Source organism: Gekko japonicus, unplaced genomic scaffold (assembly GCF_001447785.1).
Source record: "Gekko japonicus isolate JY-2015 unplaced genomic scaffold, Gekko_japonicus_V1.1 scaffold1733, whole genome shotgun sequence".
In the NCBI taxonomy this organism is placed as follows: domain Eukaryota; kingdom Metazoa; phylum Chordata; class Lepidosauria; order Squamata; family Gekkonidae; genus Gekko; species Gekko japonicus.
In genome coordinates, this window is record NW_015161452.1 from 186,196 (window position 1) to 206,519 (window position 20,324).

Below are 20,324 nucleotides of genomic sequence, written 5' to 3' on the forward strand. Positions count from 1 at the left end.
CCCCAGCAGCACTTAGATCCTCTGCTGGGGCCATTTGCTCGGACTCAGCAGGAGCCGTTTGTTCGCACTCAGCAGGAGCCATGACAAACTGCTTGAAAGTTGGTGGAAAGTTCATGCTGGTTGACCTGCCATGAACTTCAGTTCACAAACCACAAGCTGGCCAAAAGTTGCCATGATGTTCGTGAACAGTTCATGCTTATCCCTAATATTGCTTATCTTTTGAGGTTTTCCACTTTTTCCGTTTGTTTTATAGGCTCGTTCTGTTGCACAGTGTTAATCCACAATTTATACAGATCTAAAAATGCTGGGGATGGATCCTACCACACTACTGATCAAAGTATGAAGCCTTCCTTTAACTTACGTGGATCCACTGGAAGAACTAGTTAGGCAGAAGGAAGGCTCTTTAAGCTGGAGGAGGGCTTCAGATGTTAGTAGAATGGTAGAATCTACTCAACTACACATGGAACTGTAATCCAGTAAAACAGTAAAAAAATCAGTACAAAAATACTCATTTCCCAGCCATGGTCATACAGGGGAAAGGGCTGAGGAACTCCCTCCCTCATATATACAGTTGAGTGAACAGAGGCACTGCTTCAGTTTTGTTATTGTCAATGACTGTATTCAAATAACTATCCAATGTCAATTTTGACTAAGCACTCCCCCCATTTGTTTGATGGATTTTCACCACACTGCATGACTAACCACATCTTCTCATGGCTGTCAGGTGTCCTGCTATAATGGGAGACTTCTCAGTGGCGACTCCCAGTCCCTCATGGCTGTTTTCTTCATTGTTCACATCCTACCTGTGATCTCTCTGTTGTTTCTACAGCCATCACATTGATGGCACGACATCATTTTTGGGAGGAACACAAAAGTGTCATTAATCCACTGACATGATTTTCTAATATTAATCAGAAACTCTATGAATGGAAGTTCTATGGTCATTCACCAGAAACTCTCACATCAATAGTGTGATGCGTCATTTCTGGGGTGAATCCAGACATGATGTCACATTGTCAACATGACATTTTAGTAATTATGAGACATTCCACAGTTTTACCACGGAGGATTGCATTGACTATATAATGTCACTTCTGGATTTGCCCCCAAAATGACATCACACCATCAATGCAACAATGCCTCATGCTGCCCACCCCCCACAGTCTTCCTACTGGGTGCCAGCCAATGGCTGGCATTTCCTCTTTACCTCCTTATCCTGGTGGCAGTAACATTCCTTAGGACCTGCAAAAATGGTGGTGGAGAGTTGTCAGTTGACCTGTTTTTAGATTTCATTGTTAGACAACTTGAGTCCTTCAGTGGAGACATTCTGCTGTCCCTGTATAGAAGTGATATAGAAACATGATAACTTCTCTAATTTCAACTTTTTTTCTCCTGTCATTACCTGCTTTTTAAAATTGGAGGCAGAGTTAGTAGATAAATGGCTGGGAAAGGAGAGGGAACAGTTATCTAATTGTGTGAGAAAGCAGTGTAATCATGTGAGGAGACGAACTTGTATGCTGAATAATCAGCTCCCTATTTGTGACTGGTAAGGCAGATATTCTTGCCTAACCAGATCAGAAGAAGTCATAATCAGAGCTGTGCTCAATGAGGGGGGAAAAGAAATTCCAGAAGTCCTACTGTTAAGTCGCTCACTTAACAAAGTAGTCGGAGAGTGATTCAGCAAAGATTCAGCTTTATTCATCAACTCCAACACAACTCCAACATGGATCAACATCTGATAGCCAGAACAGCTTTTACATTGCAGCTGTCCTGCTTTTAAACTTTCCCGGCTAATGTAGCCACGCCTACTGTACAAATACCAACCAATAAGGTTGCATACATAAGGACCAATCACGGACATTCCCGCTCAGGGAGTTTGTTGATAGTAATTGGTTAGGTGCTTCCTGGGCTAGTAATGTGATTGGATGTATTTGGATCCTAGCCCAGGACGAAGCTTAACATAGCATCTCAGTTAGATGTTTTCATCACACATTATGCATTCAATGGCAGCTTATTGAATACATTACACCTACATTGAAGAACTAATCAGAAAAGTACATTGAATTGAATTGCTGAAGCTGAATGCACTCAAATTTGTTTATTTATGTGTCTGCCCATGCATGTATTGTGAAGAAGGTGATGAGGGACCTCTTTGTTTTTTTTACATCAAGAGTGTTGGCTGATGAAGGTAGTTAAACCCTAGAAACTTCTGTACTCTTCGAACTCCAATCCTGGAAAATAACCAGGTAGGAGGGGGGGGCTGAAACAGTAGAGCACTGGGTTATATGGTGGTGAAGAACATATTCTATTCCTCTCACCCATGCAGCTCTTTGGTGTACAAATTAAATATCCTCCTTTGCTTTATGTGAATAATGCAGATGAGTGAATAAAACTAGTTTGGTGTCATTGACTGTGGTATCATTATGGACCAGATAGTTGGAATTGATATTGGGGTATTGTATTCAGTGGTCATGCACTGACCTGTCTGATCAGCACCAGAAAGTGCTTTTGGAGCACTACTGAACAACTCTGTGGTGTTAGTGTCATATAGTTCCACAGGGTTCCACCGTATGCTGTGCTATCTAGTACTGAACTGCTAGGAGAGCTTGTCTGGAGATTTTGAGCGAAGACCATTATGCTGGTGACCATGAAATTTTATTTCCCCTTTTCATCTGAATCAGGTGAGTAGGAAATGTTCTGAGGAATTTGTCAGGAATAGGCTAGATGACACCAGCAACTTAAATTTCTACCCCAACAAGACTGAAGTGCTGTTTGTCAAACAAAAATAATGCTAATGAAGGAATAAGAGGTCAGCTGGTTATGAAAGATTGGATTCATAGTTTAGATCTTTCACTATAGATGAATATCAATGCCCCATCTGTGATTTGCAGAGACTTTAACTTTTAGTTTGTCAGCTGGTCACTTCTTGAAAAAAGAGACATCCAGTCACATCTATACTCAGATCACATCCAGTTTATTGCAATGCATGCTGTATGGGGCTACCTTTGAAGACTGTTAGAAAATATCAGTTGATAGAAAATATGGCTGCAGGGCAGGTGTCTGCTATATCTGCTTTGGAATATCTCTTGCCAGTTTTGAAAGAGCTTCGCTAGCTGCCAGTTCATTTTCTAGCACAGTTCAGAGTACTGGCACTTACTTTTAGACCAAGGATGCCTTAAGGACCACCTTCTCCCACAAAAACTTCCCCAAACATTAAAATCTGTTTCAGAGGCTCTTTTATGTGTGTCCCTGCCTAATAGAATGTAGCAAGCAGCTGCAAGGCTCTAGAGCAGCCTTTAAAAAAATTCCTTTATGTGGCCACCTGGTACCTACACATTATTAAGCTTTCAGACACCCATATAAAACTTTTTCTGTTTATCTGTAGATCAAGCATTTAATTTATCTGGGGATCATGCCCTTGGCCAGGAAGCCTGCTTTTTGGACCTTCCCTGCTTATTAGTCCTTGCAGTGTCTAGATTGCAGGAGAGACTCCATGTCTGATATTAAGCCATGGAATTAAGATCAGGCTATGTACAATTAAAAGACTATTGCATGATGAATTAGCCTGGTTCTCACGGGAGCTCTGATACTGCTGGGTGCAGCTGCCTAAGGTTGCCTGCCTGCCTTCCTTCCTTTCTTTCTTTCTTTCTTTCTTTCTTTTTCTTTCTTTCTTTCTTTCTTTCTTTCTTTCTTTCTTTCTTTCTTTCTTTCTTTCTCTCTCTCTCTCTCTCTCTCTCTCTCTCTCTCTCTCTCTCTCTCTCAGATTTTTATCCCGCCCTCCCAGCCAAAGCTGGCTCAGGGCAGCTCACATAAAAACAGATAATTACATTAAAACATAGTTGCAGTTAAAACAATTATAAAAGCATAATAAAGTGCTAGTAATTATTGATACTCATATGACGGTAGCAGACAATATACACAGTTCTCCACTCGCAGTCAGCTCGCAGTGTTTATTTGAGTATCCTTGCAGGGCTCGCTGTTCTTTTAGGCTGTTGATGACAATTTCCAGAGTCCAGGGTTCTCTCCCTTTTAACCAACTGATGTTCTTAATTGGTGGCAGCGGCTCCCAAATGCCTGGTGGAAGAGCTCCATTTTACAGGCTCTGCAGAACTGTAAAAGGTCCCGCAGGGCCCTGATCTCCTCCAGGAGCTCATTCCAACGGGATGGGGCCACCACTGAAAAGACCCTGGTCCTGGCTGTTGACAGCTTAGCATCCTCAGGACCCGGGAGGGCCAGCTGATTCTAGACCCCCAACCACAGTGCTCTCTGGGAGAAATATAGGGAAAGGTGGTCCCTTAGGTATGTAGGTCACTGTAGGGCTTTAAATGTAAGAACCAGCACCTTGAAATGAATCTGGTATGCTATCGGCAGCCAGTGCAATGCCTTCAGCACAGGCTGCATGTGCTTCCATCTAGAGAGCCCCATCAAGAGCCGCAGCATTTTGCACCAGCTGCACCTTCCGGATTTATTTATTTATTTATTTATTTATTTGATTTTTATCCCGCCCTCCCGCCGAAGTGGCTCAGGGCGGCTTACAACAGTAAAAAACAACACAACAATAACTCTAAAACAGTCTATAACAATACATTAAAATCAAAATTACATACAGTACATTAAAATCAAAATTTACATACAGTACAACATGCTCATGGCGGCAACCATAAAGTGCTTTCATGCTTAATCTAGGTTGTTGAATGCTTGGCGGAAGAACTCCGTCTTCACTGCTTCACTTGAGACAAGGGCAGCCCCATGTAGAAAGCATTACAGTAGTCCAGTCTTGAAGTGACTGACACATGGATCACTGTTGCCAGGTCATTGCATTCGAGGAAGGGAACCAACTGCCTGATCAGCTGAAGATGGTAAAAGGCTGATTTGGCAGTGGCTGCTACCTGGGCCTCCATAGTTAAGGTGGCATCCAGGAGCACTCCCAAGCTCCTAACCTCCGGTGCTGGCACCAATGGTGACCCATCAAAGGTTGGGAGTGGGATCCCTAACCCCGGCCCACTCCGACTCAGACACAGGACCTCTGTCTTAATCAGATTCAGTTTCAGTTGGCTCAGTCTAAGCCATGGCTTGTAATGCCTGGTCCAGATCTTCTGTTTTGGAGTTGGACGGACTGCCCAACAACAGATAGAGCTGAGTGTCATCCGCATATTGGTGACAACCCATCCCATGCCTCCAGGCAATCTGAGCAAGGGAGCGCATAGAGATGTTGAAGAGCATTGGGGACAGCACCGCTCCTTGAGGCACACCACAGTCCAGTGGGTGTCTCTGGGATAGCTGTTCCCCTAGTGCCACCCTTTGTCCCCGACCTTGGAGAAAGGAGGCAAGCCATTGCAAGGTTAGCCCCTGAATCCCCACGTCGGTGAGGTGGTGGATTAGTAGCTGATGGTCGACCATGTTGAACACAGCCAACAGGTCCAATCTCACTACTGATCCGCCTCGATCCACATACCTCTAGAGATTGTCTGTGAGGGTGACCAGTGCCATCTCCGTCCCATGGCCTGGGCAGAAACTGGAGTCTAAGGGATCTAAGGTGGAAGTGTCATCCAAAAAGCCCTGTAGCTGAACTGCCACTGCCCTCTCTATCATCTTGCCCAAATAGTTAGAACCCGGCCAATAGTTGGCCAATTCATCCGGGTCCAAAGACGGCTTTTTCATGAGAGGGTGGACCACTGCTTCCTTAAGTGTCTTGGGGAACAGTCCCACCAAGAGGGATTTGTTGATAAGCTCCCACAAGGCACCTCAAAACCCCTTGTGGCCAGCTTTAATTAGCCACAAAGGGCACAAATCAAGGGAGTAGGTGGTAAGGTGGACAGTTAGGAGCAATTTGTCAACTGCTAGCTTTAACTGTAGGAGCCTGCATTGTTGAGAAGGTGCCAGGGTTCATGTAAGGGAGTACACGGAGGGTGCAGACTGATGGGCCAAGTCTGTTGGATCCCCACCTCTGTCCTCCTGTCAGTGTATGACTGCTCTCTCAGTGTGCATCTCCAGATGTGGGCTACCTGCAACGGTTCTAAAATGAGACCTGTCAGTCACACAACAAAGAGATTTACTCTCCTCCTTGGTTATAACTGCTAAGTGTCCCTTCTGTGATGCACCTCCTTGGTTATAACTGCTAAGTATCCCTTCTGTGATGCAATGTGCCCTCTCTGTGAGTTTCCCACCACCAGGCTGAAACACTATGGCTGATTTCGCACTAGAGCTGCCTCAATGTTGCGCCGCCATTTGCCCCAATACTATTGGTCAATTTCACACCCGAAGCTGCGGGGCTGCATTTGACCCGCGGCTTCGCCCAATTTCCTCCACAGTTTCATGATCCTCAAAAAACAGGATCACGAAACTGCAGGGGAAATTGGGCAAAGCTGCGAGTCAAAATGCAACCCCGCAGCTTCGGGTGTGAAATTGACCAATAGTATTGGGGCAAACGGCGGCGCAACATCGAGGCAGCTCTAGTGCGAAATCAGCCTATGCACTGCAACTGTGCAAGTCAGAGACCTCAGAGACAGAGTACCATGCCACTCACCCAATCATCTGAGCTACGGGGTATCTTGGCTCCAGTTTATATAATACAGGGAAGGGGCTGAGATTGGGTGCAAGGGAAGAGGATTGGCTGCTGCTGAAGAGGCGTTTGATTGGCTGCAGCATTAGTAGCCATCCTGTGCTACTCTGGGACTTGTGGGCAGACTACACCAGTGTGTATGTGTGTGTGAAGTTGTCTTTTCTGGGGAAGATGGAGATTCTGTGGCTGGGGAATGAGGCTTTGGGGTTGGGGCTCAGGCTCCCGGCTCTTAACAGGGCACCATTGATACCAGCATGCTCTGTCAGGAGTCTGGGTGTGACCCTGGATACCTCCTTGTCTCACAGGTCACAAATTGGTGTTTTACCACCTACGCCAAGCATGGCTTCTGGCCCCTATCCTGTTGCACCCTGACCTAGCCATGGTAATTCATAAAGCGGTCACCTCCAGGCTGGACTACTGTAACTCACTCTATGTTGGCCTGCCTTTGAGACTGACCTGGACACTCCAACTAGTACAGAACATGGTGGTGCAAGTCCTGGAAAAAAAAAGCCATGGACAGCACATATACAACCTGTGCTGTGCCTGCTACAATGGTTACTGGTGGAGTACCAAGTCATGTTAGTATTGACTTTCAAGGCCACATACCTTCAGAACGATCTCCTCCAAGATATCCCCAGAAAAATGCTGAGATCAGCTGATAACAACTTGCTGGTGATCCCCAGCCCTAGGGAGGTCCAGCTGTCCTTGACTAGGGCTAGGGTCTTCTTAGTCCTAGCCCTGACCTGGTGGAACACTCTGCCAAATAACATTAGGGCCAGGAGTTGGACAGGAATGCGAGCAAAACATCAGCCTTAATGCCCTCAGTGATCCAGATATGGTGATAAGGGGTGTGGGCCCCTTCAGTGGACATAGCTAAGTAAGCGCAAAAGGCCTGCCTGCAATGGAGGTTTAAATCACCATCTTGATGGGTTTTAATTTCTGTTACTATTAGTAATTTTAATAATATATAAATAGTATTTTCAAATGTTGTTAATCATCCACAACCTGCTTGCAGGGTGGGCAATTCATAAATTTAATAAAATAAATAATAAATAAATACATACATCAGCATATCTCTGAGATACACCAATGTACCTCTAAGATATACCATTGTAGTGGCTGGGCAGCTCCCTGAGTGCTTCCCCTCCCTCCAGCATTCTGCTGCTAGTGATTTTGCACATTTTATCACCATGTGTTGCCTGAAATACCATAAAAATCCTGTAAATGTATAAATTAATTTGTGGTCCTAAGGGCATGTCAAAGTGTCGAGAAGAGAAAGGAAGTTTAATACATAACCAAACAATCACATGAGACATTTATAGGATAAAACAGGCCACAGCTTTATTGATTACAGCACATAGGAACATTGGCGCGGCAAAGAGCATGGATCCAGGTGACCTGCCTGGCAACCGATGACCCCACCCCCAACCTGCAGGTTGCAGAAACCAGGAATGGCAAGCTGGAGGTTCCACATGAGACACAAGCCTCTGTGTGGCACCCTTGCAATCTGTCAAGGGCTGTGTGTGTTGCCAAATAGCAACCCTGTTGAAGTTGGACAGGAATGCGAGCAAAACATCAGCCTTAATGCCCTCAGTGATCCAGATATGGTGATAAGGGGTGTGGGCCCCTTCAGTGGACATAGCTAAGTAAGCGCAAAAGGCCTGCCCAGGGACAAGAACCTTGCAAGCAAAATTGAGGTAGGGCTTGGATCTCCCTTAATGTACATTTGCTATGTGACAATGCAAGCATTATAAAGGCATGCAGGGCAGCCAATTTTTCCTCAGGTAGACTGGAAGTTCCAGCTACAGAGTCCAGCAAAATACCCAAATAGACCAGATGTGTGCCGGGACCCTTCATTTTTTCTTGAGCTAAGGGGACCCCCAATTCCTGAGCCAAAACCTGAAAACTGCCAAGTGGGTGGTACAGGCCGGGCTCCCTGCCAGACCTGCAAACAGGAAGTCATCCAAGTAATGAGTGACATGAGGGGGGACTGGTACGATCTTTAATGGCCTATTCCAAACAGAAATTAAAAGGTTCAAACACAGTGCAAGCCACAAAGCAACCAATGGGCATAGCTATATCAAGATACCACTTGTCGTTCAACTTGAAACCCAATAAGCAATGATCACTGGGGTGAACTGGCTAGAGCCGAATGGCAGGCTTGAGACAATGACCCTTCCGTGTCTCCTGATGTCGCTGTCTGATCTAATTTCAGCATATCCATTTAAACAGATATTCTTTATAAAATTAAGATACAGTGCAATCCTAAACAGAATGACACCCTTCTAACTAGGCTGGTGTCAAGAGGTTTAGGATTCTTTGTTTAGGATTACACTGTAAATGTCTTTCTGACTCTGAATGAGCCTTGATGGTGCATTTGAGTTGCAAAACCTTCTTTATTTTTGTGGTTTGAGAAGCATATAATACTCCCCTGATTGACCTAGAAGATGCTGATGCTGCACAGCTCAATATATTCTGCTTGGTCAAACATCTTTAATTTAGACACTTGTACATTGATTTTCCATTATCTGCAGGTGGATTTGGGCCACCATCATGTTCAGCATATTGGGCAAAGTGACTTTGAATAGTTGATTTGAGGAATGCTTTGCAATTTGTATTAGAAAATAAATAAATAAATAAAAATCCATGACATGCCCATGAGAATTTTCCTAAGGAGAATCTGATCTAAATCAGGAGCAAAGTTGGAATAAACATTTTCTGTGGAAAGAAACCAAAACATTCTCATTGTAGTTCTTCTGGTATATCTTGAAATGAAAAGCTTTTACTTTGTCTTGCCATGAATCTAAGAGGTGTTATATTTACAGAGGAGTGCAAAGAGGCTGAAAATATTTATAACTTTGCCTCCATTTAATCATTTGGCTTTAAAACATTTTTTTAATCCTTGGTGTATTCTTTTCTGACCTTAGTTTCCAATGAGACCTAAAAATAAACCCTCATCTGTCTTTTTTAGGTAGACATGTTTTCACTGTTCATCATGTAATCAAGTGGGAATACTCATATTTGTATATTCAGTTTAACAGCTGAAGCAAATAAAACACCCCCAACCCAACGAACTAATACAAAATAATAGTTGCTGAAAATGTGCTGAAATAAACATATGACAGTCAGCAGATTAAAGGTATAATTCACTTTCCCACCATGTCTTTCCCTCTACTTCCAACCAACTCCTTTTTCTGATACATCTTAAGCATGTAGACCTATTTATTTTTTTACTTAAAACATTTTTATGCCACCTTTCCACCCAATTAGGGTGCAACGAGGTAGCAGACATAAAAAAGCAATAAACCATGCAAACAATTAAAATGCAGTTAAAATAATAAAATATTTCAATTAAAACACATAACACTAGAAGGATGGCAGGAGCACCTATTGAGGGTATGCCAGATGAGACAAAAAAGTCTTCATCTGCTGACAAAAGGCAACAATAGAGAGAGTCAGATGAATCTCCCTGGAAAGGGATTTTCAGAGTTTTGGTGCCGTGTCTGAAAATGACCGTTTTTAGGTTGCCACCAATGTTCCCTCTAAGCTCCACAGTGTTGTGAGCAAAAATTCTACATCATGAGCACAAAAAGCTAGTAGTATTAAATTGGTGAGCAAGGCTACATTTGACTATTGCGTAATTTAGTTTTTTAGAAAATTATGTCCATAACCTTGTAAAAATCTCAAAATGAATTATTTTAAACTATATTTTAAGAATAATTTAAACATTATAAAAGAAAACTGAATCATGTCAAATTTCATTACAGAAAATGTCCTTTGGAGAACAAGTCTACTCACCCCTTTCCACTATATTGGTAGACTTGATCTCCAGACAAGTCTACACACCACAGTCCACTATAAGCTTTTGATATAGTTCCTCAGTATTCTCAATAGTCATGGGATAAAAGGACAAGTCCTCTTGTGGATCAAAAACTGGTTAATTAATAGGAAACAGTGAGTGAGTATAAATGGGCAATTTTCACAGTGGAGGGTGGTAAGCAGTGGGGTACCGCAGGGCTCAGTAGTGGGTCCGATGCTTTTTAACTTGTTTATTAACTTGTTTATTAATGATTTGGAGTTGGGAGTAAGCAGTGAAGTGGCTAAATTTGCAGATGACGCTAAATTGTTCAAGGTTGTGAGAACCAGAGAGGATTGTAGGGCACTCCAAAGGGATCTGTTGAGGATAGGCAAGTGAGAGTCAATATGGCAAATGGGTTCAGTGTGGCCAAATGCAAAGTGATGCACATTGCAGCCAAAAATCCTAACTACAAATACACATTGATGGGGTCTGAAGTGGCAGAGACTGACTAAGAGAGGGATCTCAGAGTCATAGTAGATAACTCACTGAAAACGTTGAGACAGTGTGTGACTGCAACAAAAAAAAGACCAACGCTTTGCTGGGGATTATTAGGAAGGGAACTGAAAACAAATCAGCCTGTATCATAATGCCCTTGTATAAATCGATGATGCAACCTCATTTGGAATATTGTGTGCAATTCTGGTCACCACACCTCAGAAAGGATATTATAGCATTAGAAAAAGTACAGAGAAGGGCATCTAGAATGATAAAGGGGTTGGGACATTTCCCATATGAAGAAAGGTTAAAGGGCTTGGGGCTCTTTAGCTTGGAGAAATGATGACTGAGGGGTGACATGATAGAGGTTTACAAGATTATGCATGGGATAGAGCAGGTAGAGAAAGAAGTACTTTTCTCCCTGTCTCATAATACAAGAACTCATGGGCACTCAATGAAATTGCTGAGCAGTCAGGTTAGAACAGATAAAAAGAAGTACTTCTTCACCCAAAGAGTGATTAACACATGGAATTCACTGCTACAGGAGGTGGTGGCAGCTACAAGCTTGGATGGCTTCAAGAGGGGATTGGATAAACATATGGAGTAGAGGTTCACAAGGTATTAGCCACAAGGTATAGATAGGAACTCACAGACTGGGGCAAGTGATACACTGTATTCTTGGTGTTTGGGGGAGGGGCAACAGTGGAAGGGCTTCTAGTGTCCTGGCCCCACTGGAGGACCTCATGATGGCACCTGGTATTTTTGGCCAATGTGTGACAGAGTATTGGACTGGATGGGCCATTGGCCTGCTACAACATGTTCTTATTGGTAGACCTGGCCTCTAGAAAACAGGTCTACCCACCGCTTTCCATTATATCGGTAGACCTGAACACCAGAGAACAGGTCTATCCACCCCTTTCCACTATATTGGTAGACTTGGCTTCTGGAGAACAGGTCCACCTCAGTCCACTGTATTTGTAGACCTGGGCTTGGACCATTGACCTGCGCTGAGCCTTAGAAAGCATACCAGCACTGGGGGGGGGGGAACTCTTGCAGTCTACTTTGGGGTTTTTTTTAGTGAAATATGACAACCAGCATTACAGGTCAAGTATAACAGAGGTGGAATAATCATTGTTAGAACCCTGCCCAACCTAACATATAGGAAGTTGCTTAAATGTTATCAACCACAGTGGCAATATCTTACCTTCTGAGAAAGGACTCCACCTGGCTCACCAACTAAAGCTGGTGAAAGGCACCCCTGTCCACCTCTGTGATCTGTTTATCCAACAGGAAGACTGGGTCCAACAGCACCCCCAATCTATGAACCTGAGTCAGACCCTCCCCAATCCAGTAGCACACAGAGAGCTTTCATATTCTTGAGACAACACCATCAGAGGCATGATATAAAAGTCCTCTCATAATTCAGATGTAGGAATATCATCTCTATCATTTCTTCATGTTTTCATATGTTGCCACTGTGGGCCAAACTTAGTATATGAGTAGCCACATGCTTGGAAACTAAGATGTTTTGGGACATCCCCTACAGTTGTCCTGAGCAGCTGAATTAAGGATGTCTCAACACAGATATCCATTCCCAAGGATTAAAAATCCACATTTCTCAACACTAATCTGAGATCACTTCCAATAGCAATGGTGGGAAATTTGTTACGCAGGGGCTTGGACTCTATAGAATCCCGAATCTGTCCTATGCGTCCAACACCAGATACATTCAAAACTGAACATAAAAAAGAAGCTGGAGAGGTCAATGATATTGTGAAAGACCATGGAGACTCTCTTTCTATAACTGTCAATCTGAGGGTGATGCTGCACCAAGAAACCTGGTGAACACATTTGGGAGAGCTCTGTTCATTGTTGCTCACATTGCCAGGTCCTGGTTATGCATGCCAAGTCAGGTTTTTTCATGTTGGAAAGTTAATATATTATTGTGGACTTCCTTGGCATACAGCAATAGCACTTTCAGATCCAACAGTTTACTGATAAGGCAGTCAGGATGTTGGATGATAGAGAGGGAGATCAAAATACAGAAACAGGCATCATATTTCTGATCTATTTCCCTGGCTATTCTCTTTCTTGACACCATTTCTCCCACTGCCAGAAACAGGCAAGTAATGGTGCCTACTTCCCTCCCTGCTCATTAAAACTCAGACACATAAACCAAAAGCAGCAATAAAACAACATTCAGTGATGTCATTAATAAATATCAAGCTGAGAGGTGTTATTTATGGTTATACGAAAGCTGTTCATTGTTTGGATTGTGTTCATTGATTAAACAATTATTTAACCCCCCAATGTTGTTTTATTAATTTCTCTGAATCTCAGTCACCCTGATCTAGCTAATGTTATCTGAATGCTAAAAGAAGTACTGCATATACCAGTTAGGGAAGGGGAATGAATATTACATACTCATGGAGCTCTGTCTTTCATTGTTGACAGTTTAGTTTGTGGTCTTCAGATCAACACCTATAAATATAACATGAATCCCAGTTGTGATCAAAGTTTGTGTTACAGGAAGCTCAATCAAATATGAGTCACTGACTGTTGGCCACATTTCAACCGCTCAGTGAGGAGTGGGAGATTAAATATAAATAGCCTGGGTGTAGTAATAAACCTAATAAGAAATCTAAGATTTCACATCATTCTATGTAGTGGAAATGCTAAATCTCTGAGGAGTCCTAAGTACCTGTTAAATATATTTAAAATTACCTTCAAAACAATGGCAGTACAATCAATCTGCACTTTGAATTACAGACTTTTTGATTTGAATGTGTGATATGTAAATGCTTCTTTCTTTACTTGCTGACTCATATTCTCTCTGAATTATTATGACACTTTGATGTAAATGAGCAGAGCACACTCAAGGGGAACATGACAAACTAAGTAGCAATGTAATTACTTTTTAAAAAGAAAGCCTTGTGTCATATTTTAGAGATGAAATATCTTCTATAGCTGCATTTTTTTTAAAAAAATGAAGCCTTTATGTGAACTACATTGTTAATGTTAGAACCATACAGCATACTTAAGATATTTAGAAAGAACTCATGAACAGGTCTACTAAGAATTCTACTCAGCTCTAGGATTCCCAACTCTGAGCTGGGAAATTCCTGGAGATTTTCGTGCACAGCCTGGGGAGGGCAGCATTTGGGGTAGGGGGATAGGATTATCTTGCCCTCTTCCCTCCCTTACATGCAGGATTTGCAATTTTTCTTCTTTCTTGCTGAGCAGTCCCTATATCTATTTTCTTTTTGTTTGTCTATGGTTCTTCTACCCAGTAGCTTTAATATGTATATTTTGTTGCTGGTCCAGCCCAGAGAACTGAGGGAAGAGACAAAATCATGTTCTCGTATTCAACTTCTGAAATGGCACAGAAGAGCCTTTTGAAAGTTCAAAATAAACAAATTGTTTTATTTAGAGGAGAAAAGGTCAGGTGGAATCTGGGGTAGGATATATGGGATGAATCAATAATAAAACTGAGGGAACTTTGCAATCACACTAACTCCAGATAATTTATTGCCAACAAGTAGGTGTTTCTGCTATTCAAAAAGGGTTTTAATACTTTGAGGACAGAGGCCTTTTTTCAGTTTCTGCTTAAACACTCAAGCATAGATTTTTGAGTTTCATTGACTCTTGAAGTCTAGAAGGCAGGAACATACAACCAAGTTCCCAGAACCTTTCTATATACACAGACCAGGAATCACTCCTTTTTAAAGAGCTATCTCCTTTTTCACTGGATAGGGATTACTTCTTGTAACTAGAAGCAATTTCCCTTTTTGGCTTCAGTGGGGATCCTCTCTGATACTCTCACTCCTTTTGCCTCCTTTCCAGTCCACAGTTAGTGCTTAACTGTCTCTTCCTCAAATGTCTGTTCCCAACTATCATTTCTTAACTGACTCTCTTCACAGAATTCCCTTTGAACAGCGTGTCACTCAAAGGTTCTCAGACTCTGGCTGCGGTCACGCATATAAAATAATCCACTTTCAATCCACTTTCCAACTGGATTTTACTGTGTGAATTGGAAAAATCTAGTTGGAAAGTGGATTGAAAGTGGATTGAAAGTGGATTATTTTATATGCGTGACCGCAGCCAGAGTCTGAGAACCTTTGAGTGACACGCTGTTCAAAGGGAATTCTGTGAAGAGAGTCAGTTAAGAAATGATAGTTGGGAACAGACATTTGAGGAAGAGACAGTTAAGCACTAACTGTGGACTGGAAAGGAGGCAAAAGGAGTGAGAGTATCAGAGAGGATCCCCACTGAAGCCAAAGGGGGTGCAGCAAATGGGCACGAGCACACTGCAACATCTGGGAATCGGCGTGCACCCGTCCCCGATCCGTCCCTTCCGGCCTAAAACTTGCTGCAAAAAAAAAAAAAGTAAAAGGTAGTACCAACCTGGAATGGCGCAGCAAGTGTGTCCGTGAGATCGCTGGTGCACCCGTCTGCAGAAGCACACATGCGCAGTTCAGCTGCCTCGATTTCCCTGCAGTGGCTTCCCCCCGGTATCTGATCATGCTGGGGAGCAACTGCACAGCGGCTCAGGGGATCTATCTGATCCCGCCGCTGCGTGTCTCTTTTGGTGCAACTTTAAAAAGCCGCACTTTGGCCGTTCTTTTTCCCCCCGTGTGGCAGGGGCCTCTGTGCTTGGAGATTAGTTGTAATTCTGAGAGAAATCTAGCCTCATCCTGGATGTTGGCATCCTTTTTCAGGTCTGTTCAGTGGGGCTTACTCCCAAGAAAATGTTCTTTGGGTTTCATGGTTCCTCTCACTGTATAGATGTGAGATCAATCTGTTTTGTGACATTTTGGGTACCTAACCTTCATTGGATTCTCAAGCCTTCCCCCTGCCATCTTCCAGGGTTTTTAATTTCTGTATAGGCTACAAGAGGCATCATACTTCTGGGAAGTGTCTAAAACTTTTGTGCTTTTACTGTCTACTAATCTTTTTTTTTAAGCATAAAATCTTAAAAGCATCACTGAGCATTTGTTTGGAGACTGACCTCAAACACTTTCTGTGTCAGAGTGTATTTACATATCAGTATCTATACTTTCTCTGACTGATACTTTAATAAAAAAAATCATAAGACAATGACACTAAACGTGGGGAAATATTCTCTTAGCTTTTTATATAGCCTTGTTGGGGGAGTGGCAAGAAATGTCTACTCTGCCCCTAAACCTAGGTAATAATAATGTGAGGAATGGTTCAGGGCACTTTGAGGTTGACCTCATGGTATGTATTTGTCAGCCCTAATTTAAACTTTCAGTTACAGCATACTATAAACTATTAGGACTTGAGCTGCCTTTGTGGTGTAGAGAATCTATGAAAGGTGGGTTTAATTAGGATCAGGTGAGATGTCTTCATCCAAGGCAGGATGCTTTCATCTTTAAAGTGGAATCCTGGACTGCCTTGGAGATGAGGGCATGTGTGGCTGTTGCTACACATTTCTGATCCTAACCTCTACCTGCAGGTAAAAACAGGCAGGGACTCGAGCCCGCTAATTCCCCTTTCTTTCCAATTTTAATTCCCCCCCCAACTGATTCTCAACTGCCTTCCTCATTCCATGCTTTCTGTCATTCAATGCAGTTTTTACTGGCCTATTGTGAGAGTATTATGAGATAAGCCTAGAACTATCAGAGTTGCTATTAGAAGGAGTAGTTATTAACAAATCATTATCTATCTCTGACATAATATGTATTAACAGACACATATTTTTAAAAAGCCCTTGTCAACAGTTTTGTTTTTTTTTTTAAATTGTGCAGGCTCATGTATACGGATGTACTTCTGTATGTTGGGCGATGGGAGATTTTTGTTCAGATTTAGAAGCAGCAGTTATTCCAATTATGAAAATTCTTGGTTGCACTGTTAATCTGCAAAAGCAACGATCAAGACAAAAGGGATGAGATGTATTTAGCTTACATGAATCTATTAGAAAGACAAAATAGATGCCAGGAGACAGCTTTGATTCAAATAAGCCTCTAGTCAGGAACCCAACCACTTGTGTTCATTAAAAGGACAAAGGACTTCTTTGACCAGTAGGATCTCTAGTAGTGATTGGCCCAGCCTTGCCCTGTCATAGTTATTACTCTTTTGATTTAATATTGTTTTAAATTGGTCTCCCCTCCCCTCCCACTTTTCTGTTTTGTGCAGTTTTAACTATAATACTCATGCATCTGAGAAAATTAGCCCTTATTCACAAAAAACATATGCTGAAATACATTTTGTAGCTGCTACTTATGTTTCCACTCTGAATTAATTTCTGTCTTTCCCCCCTGCTTTATCTTGACCACTAAAGGTGCTGGTGGCTGGACTCCACTTGTGTCAAATAAATATCAATGGCTTCAAATTGATCTTGGTGAAAGAACTGAAATCACTGCCGTTGCCACCCAAGGTGGATATGGGAGTTCTGACTGGGTAACAAGCTACCTCCTGATGTTCAGTGACAGTGGAAGAAACTGGAAGCAATATTGTCAAGAAGAAAGCATTTGGGTATGTTGAGTATCTTGTTTTCAGTATTATATTTGTACATTGCTAAAACATATTTTATCAAATTAAATTATAGAAATTTAAGTAGTAGGGGTAGAAGTGTCATATTTTAAAATATTTCCTATAAATAGGATTGATCCATTACTTTTCAAATGTCATAGTATTACTTTAATATTGAGTTAGGATTGGCAAACTACTGCCATAGAGCTGAGTGTACAATATGGATCACAGTCCACCAGAAAATTCTCTTGCACATAACCCATTGAAATTAATAAGACCTATGGACATGTACATTTTAATTTACGGGCATATTATATGTAATGAATTTGTTAAAATAGTTTATTCAACTATATTCTCATAGATACAATGTGAGAAATAGTTCTTCTTCCCTCTGATATGTCAGACTTCACTAGATGTGTAAAATTTTTGAAAATCTACAGGCAGTCAGGTAGCAGGAATCAAGGTGAGCAGACAAGCCAGAAGCAGGCAGGTGAGAGGCAGGGCAGGTACAAGGCAGGCAGGAGTAGGCCAGAACAGACACGAGGCAGGGTATAGAGGCAAGTAGTCAGAAGCCCAGACAATGATTACAAGCCTTATGTGAGCTGCTTAGCCACTCAATTTCCCAAGCTTCTACTGTCTTCTATAAGAAGCTGGGATACTTGCCTTTTCCAATGACCTGGTTAAAGTCCTGGCTCCTGTCAAGAGCTACTACTCTTTATCTCCCTCCTTAGACAAACTGGAGAGAGGCAAACTCTAGGCTACTTGTCATCTGCTCCTTCACTGAGTCCCTGTCTCTGCCCTAGTCCTCCTTCATCTCTGATCCCAAGGTTCTGGGAGGACCTTTGTGGGTGTGGGACCTTGGCAGGTAGCTCCAGGTCATCAAATGGTGTCGATGGGGTGCAGGGCTTTCTGGTTGGTTCCTGCTCTTTTGGCTAAATGGAAGTGGGATCCTCATCTGTTTACTGTTGCAGGATCATGGGGTCTTCTGTGGAGCATTCAGAGGGGCCTGCATCTCAGAGATTTCAGGACCTGAGAGGGACAAAGATTCTGCACCAGGGGAACTGGGGCATGTAATGCAAAATAGCCTCCATTTCTTTTGTCTGCTTGCAGTTCACTTGACCAAACTTTGTCAAAGAGGATTCTGGGTCTGTGAAGGCCTGGAATGTGCTATCAAAGATATGCTGGTGTAAATCTTAAGAGTCTCAGAGGCGCCTGCTAGTCTCTTGGTGCCTCTTAGTTCCCTTTAAGACCTGTATGACCCTGATAACGGGAGAATTATGACTTTCACTCCCATGGCAGTACCAGCTGCAAACCCTTAGCAGTGTGGCCTTGGTGGTCATTAATTCATTAGCAACATTCCAACTGTTTGCACCTGTGATGGGAGGAGGGAGTCGGGTTATCTTCTAGAAATAACTTTCGATTCCCCAGAACTGAACAACAAGTATTATGGGATATCCTTTGTTACCCTGGTTACCAGTAGTTGTGACATCACTTTGGTGGGTTTGTGAGTGGCTACCCGGCCGGAGCCCCTCGTGACCCCCCTTTTCTATAAGAACCTGTGTTCTCAGTAACCGGTGTGGATTCTTGGGGTATTTTGGCTAAGTCTGGTCAATACTCCAAGCAACCCTCCATAATGCCTTGAATACTTGGACTCACCATCTTGAGGGAAGATGCTGAGTGAATGCTTTGGGTCTATGGACTATTTGCCTCTTTGAAACTTTTTCTTTCCCTGGTTTGAACCAATCTTGGCCTGTATAATTTGAGAAATGTGAAATTTCAGGTAGTATTTCCGATCTGTATTTCCTCCATATTTCTAGGGAGGTTCCCAGAAATTCATTTTGTGGCATGGCTTCTTTTCTATTTCTCCAAACATTCCAATATAGGTCGGGTAATGATGTAATTTTATAATCTTCTTCTTGTATCTGCTGCCAATGTAGTTTTCCTTGCGATGTTAATAATCTCGTTATATTAGAGAGAATTACTGCCTCACAATATAACTTTAAGTCAGGGAAATCTAAGCCACCATCTCTCGCCTTTCTCCTCAGTGTGCTAAATTTTATCCTAGGTTTTTTGTACCCCCAGAAAGTGAAAACTAGTTTGATTCAAACTTTAATGGTTCAAGTAAGATGTTTTACTCTGTGACAAAATCATAACTGCTGTTTAAGGTGAGGCACAAAATTGTAGTTACGAGACATATTCATGTTACTGACCGATTTAAAAAGAAAAAGAGTCTTGATACCTGTCGTTTAGGATTATGAGATTGAGGTCGAATCCACATGTGTGTTTCTTGCCGGTTTCCTGACATTTTCACTCCTGTCCCCCAACAAACTGTCCACATTTGCATCTGGTTTCATGCTGGCAGTGCGCCAGTATAAAAATCAGTGTCTGCATATGTTTCCTGCCCTCTGGTAGTGACTCCATTGTCATAGCCGCTCTGCACTGGTTTAAATGAATGCTGTTCTTTGCTGCTCTAACTCCCTCCTTTCTGGTTTTGTTGCGCTGTCAACCTAATGCAGATATTTTTGAGCCGTTGCTCCGCTAATTCTTAAATAATGCCAACTGGTGGCACACAAAAAACTAGGTGGTAACTCATGGCTCGATTTCAACAGTACTCTTTTCTCTTTTTACTAGCTAGCCCCCAAAATTTTTATCTTGTTTTGAAGCTTTTATTTCTTGACCCCTTTTACAGACCGACTGAACATTTTTAAGTTTACTACCAGTGCAGTAAGAGCTTGCATTTATCTCAAACCGTTTAAATCCAGAAATGGCGTTTCTAATTTTATTCCCGCTTGGCTTTATTTCCTCATAGTTATGTACCAGCCCTCAAATCTTATCTTCCAAAACTTATCTATCCGCTTTCAAACCATTTATTTTCTTGACACACACACACAAACACACACACAAACACACACACACCTCGCTTTATGGGACATTTTAAAGTCCACGGGGGGGGGGGGTTCTTTGGGCCTGGGGGGG

The 20,324-nt window shown here is 42.4% G+C and overlaps 1 protein-coding gene across 1 annotated transcript in view; it reads left to right on the plus strand.

Moving 5' to 3' along the window:
* CNTNAP4 (contactin associated protein-like 4) overlaps positions 1-20,324 on the plus strand; it is a gene marked incomplete at its 3' end in the record, with an annotated part of 332,294 nt that overhangs the window by 124,296 nt on the left and 187,674 nt on the right. The window contains exon 3 of the mRNA XM_015429079.1: positions 17,158-17,351. Within this exon, the coding sequence (XP_015284565.1) occupies positions 17,158-17,351 (194 nt within the window). The remainder of the gene's footprint in view (positions 1-17,157; positions 17,352-20,324) is intronic.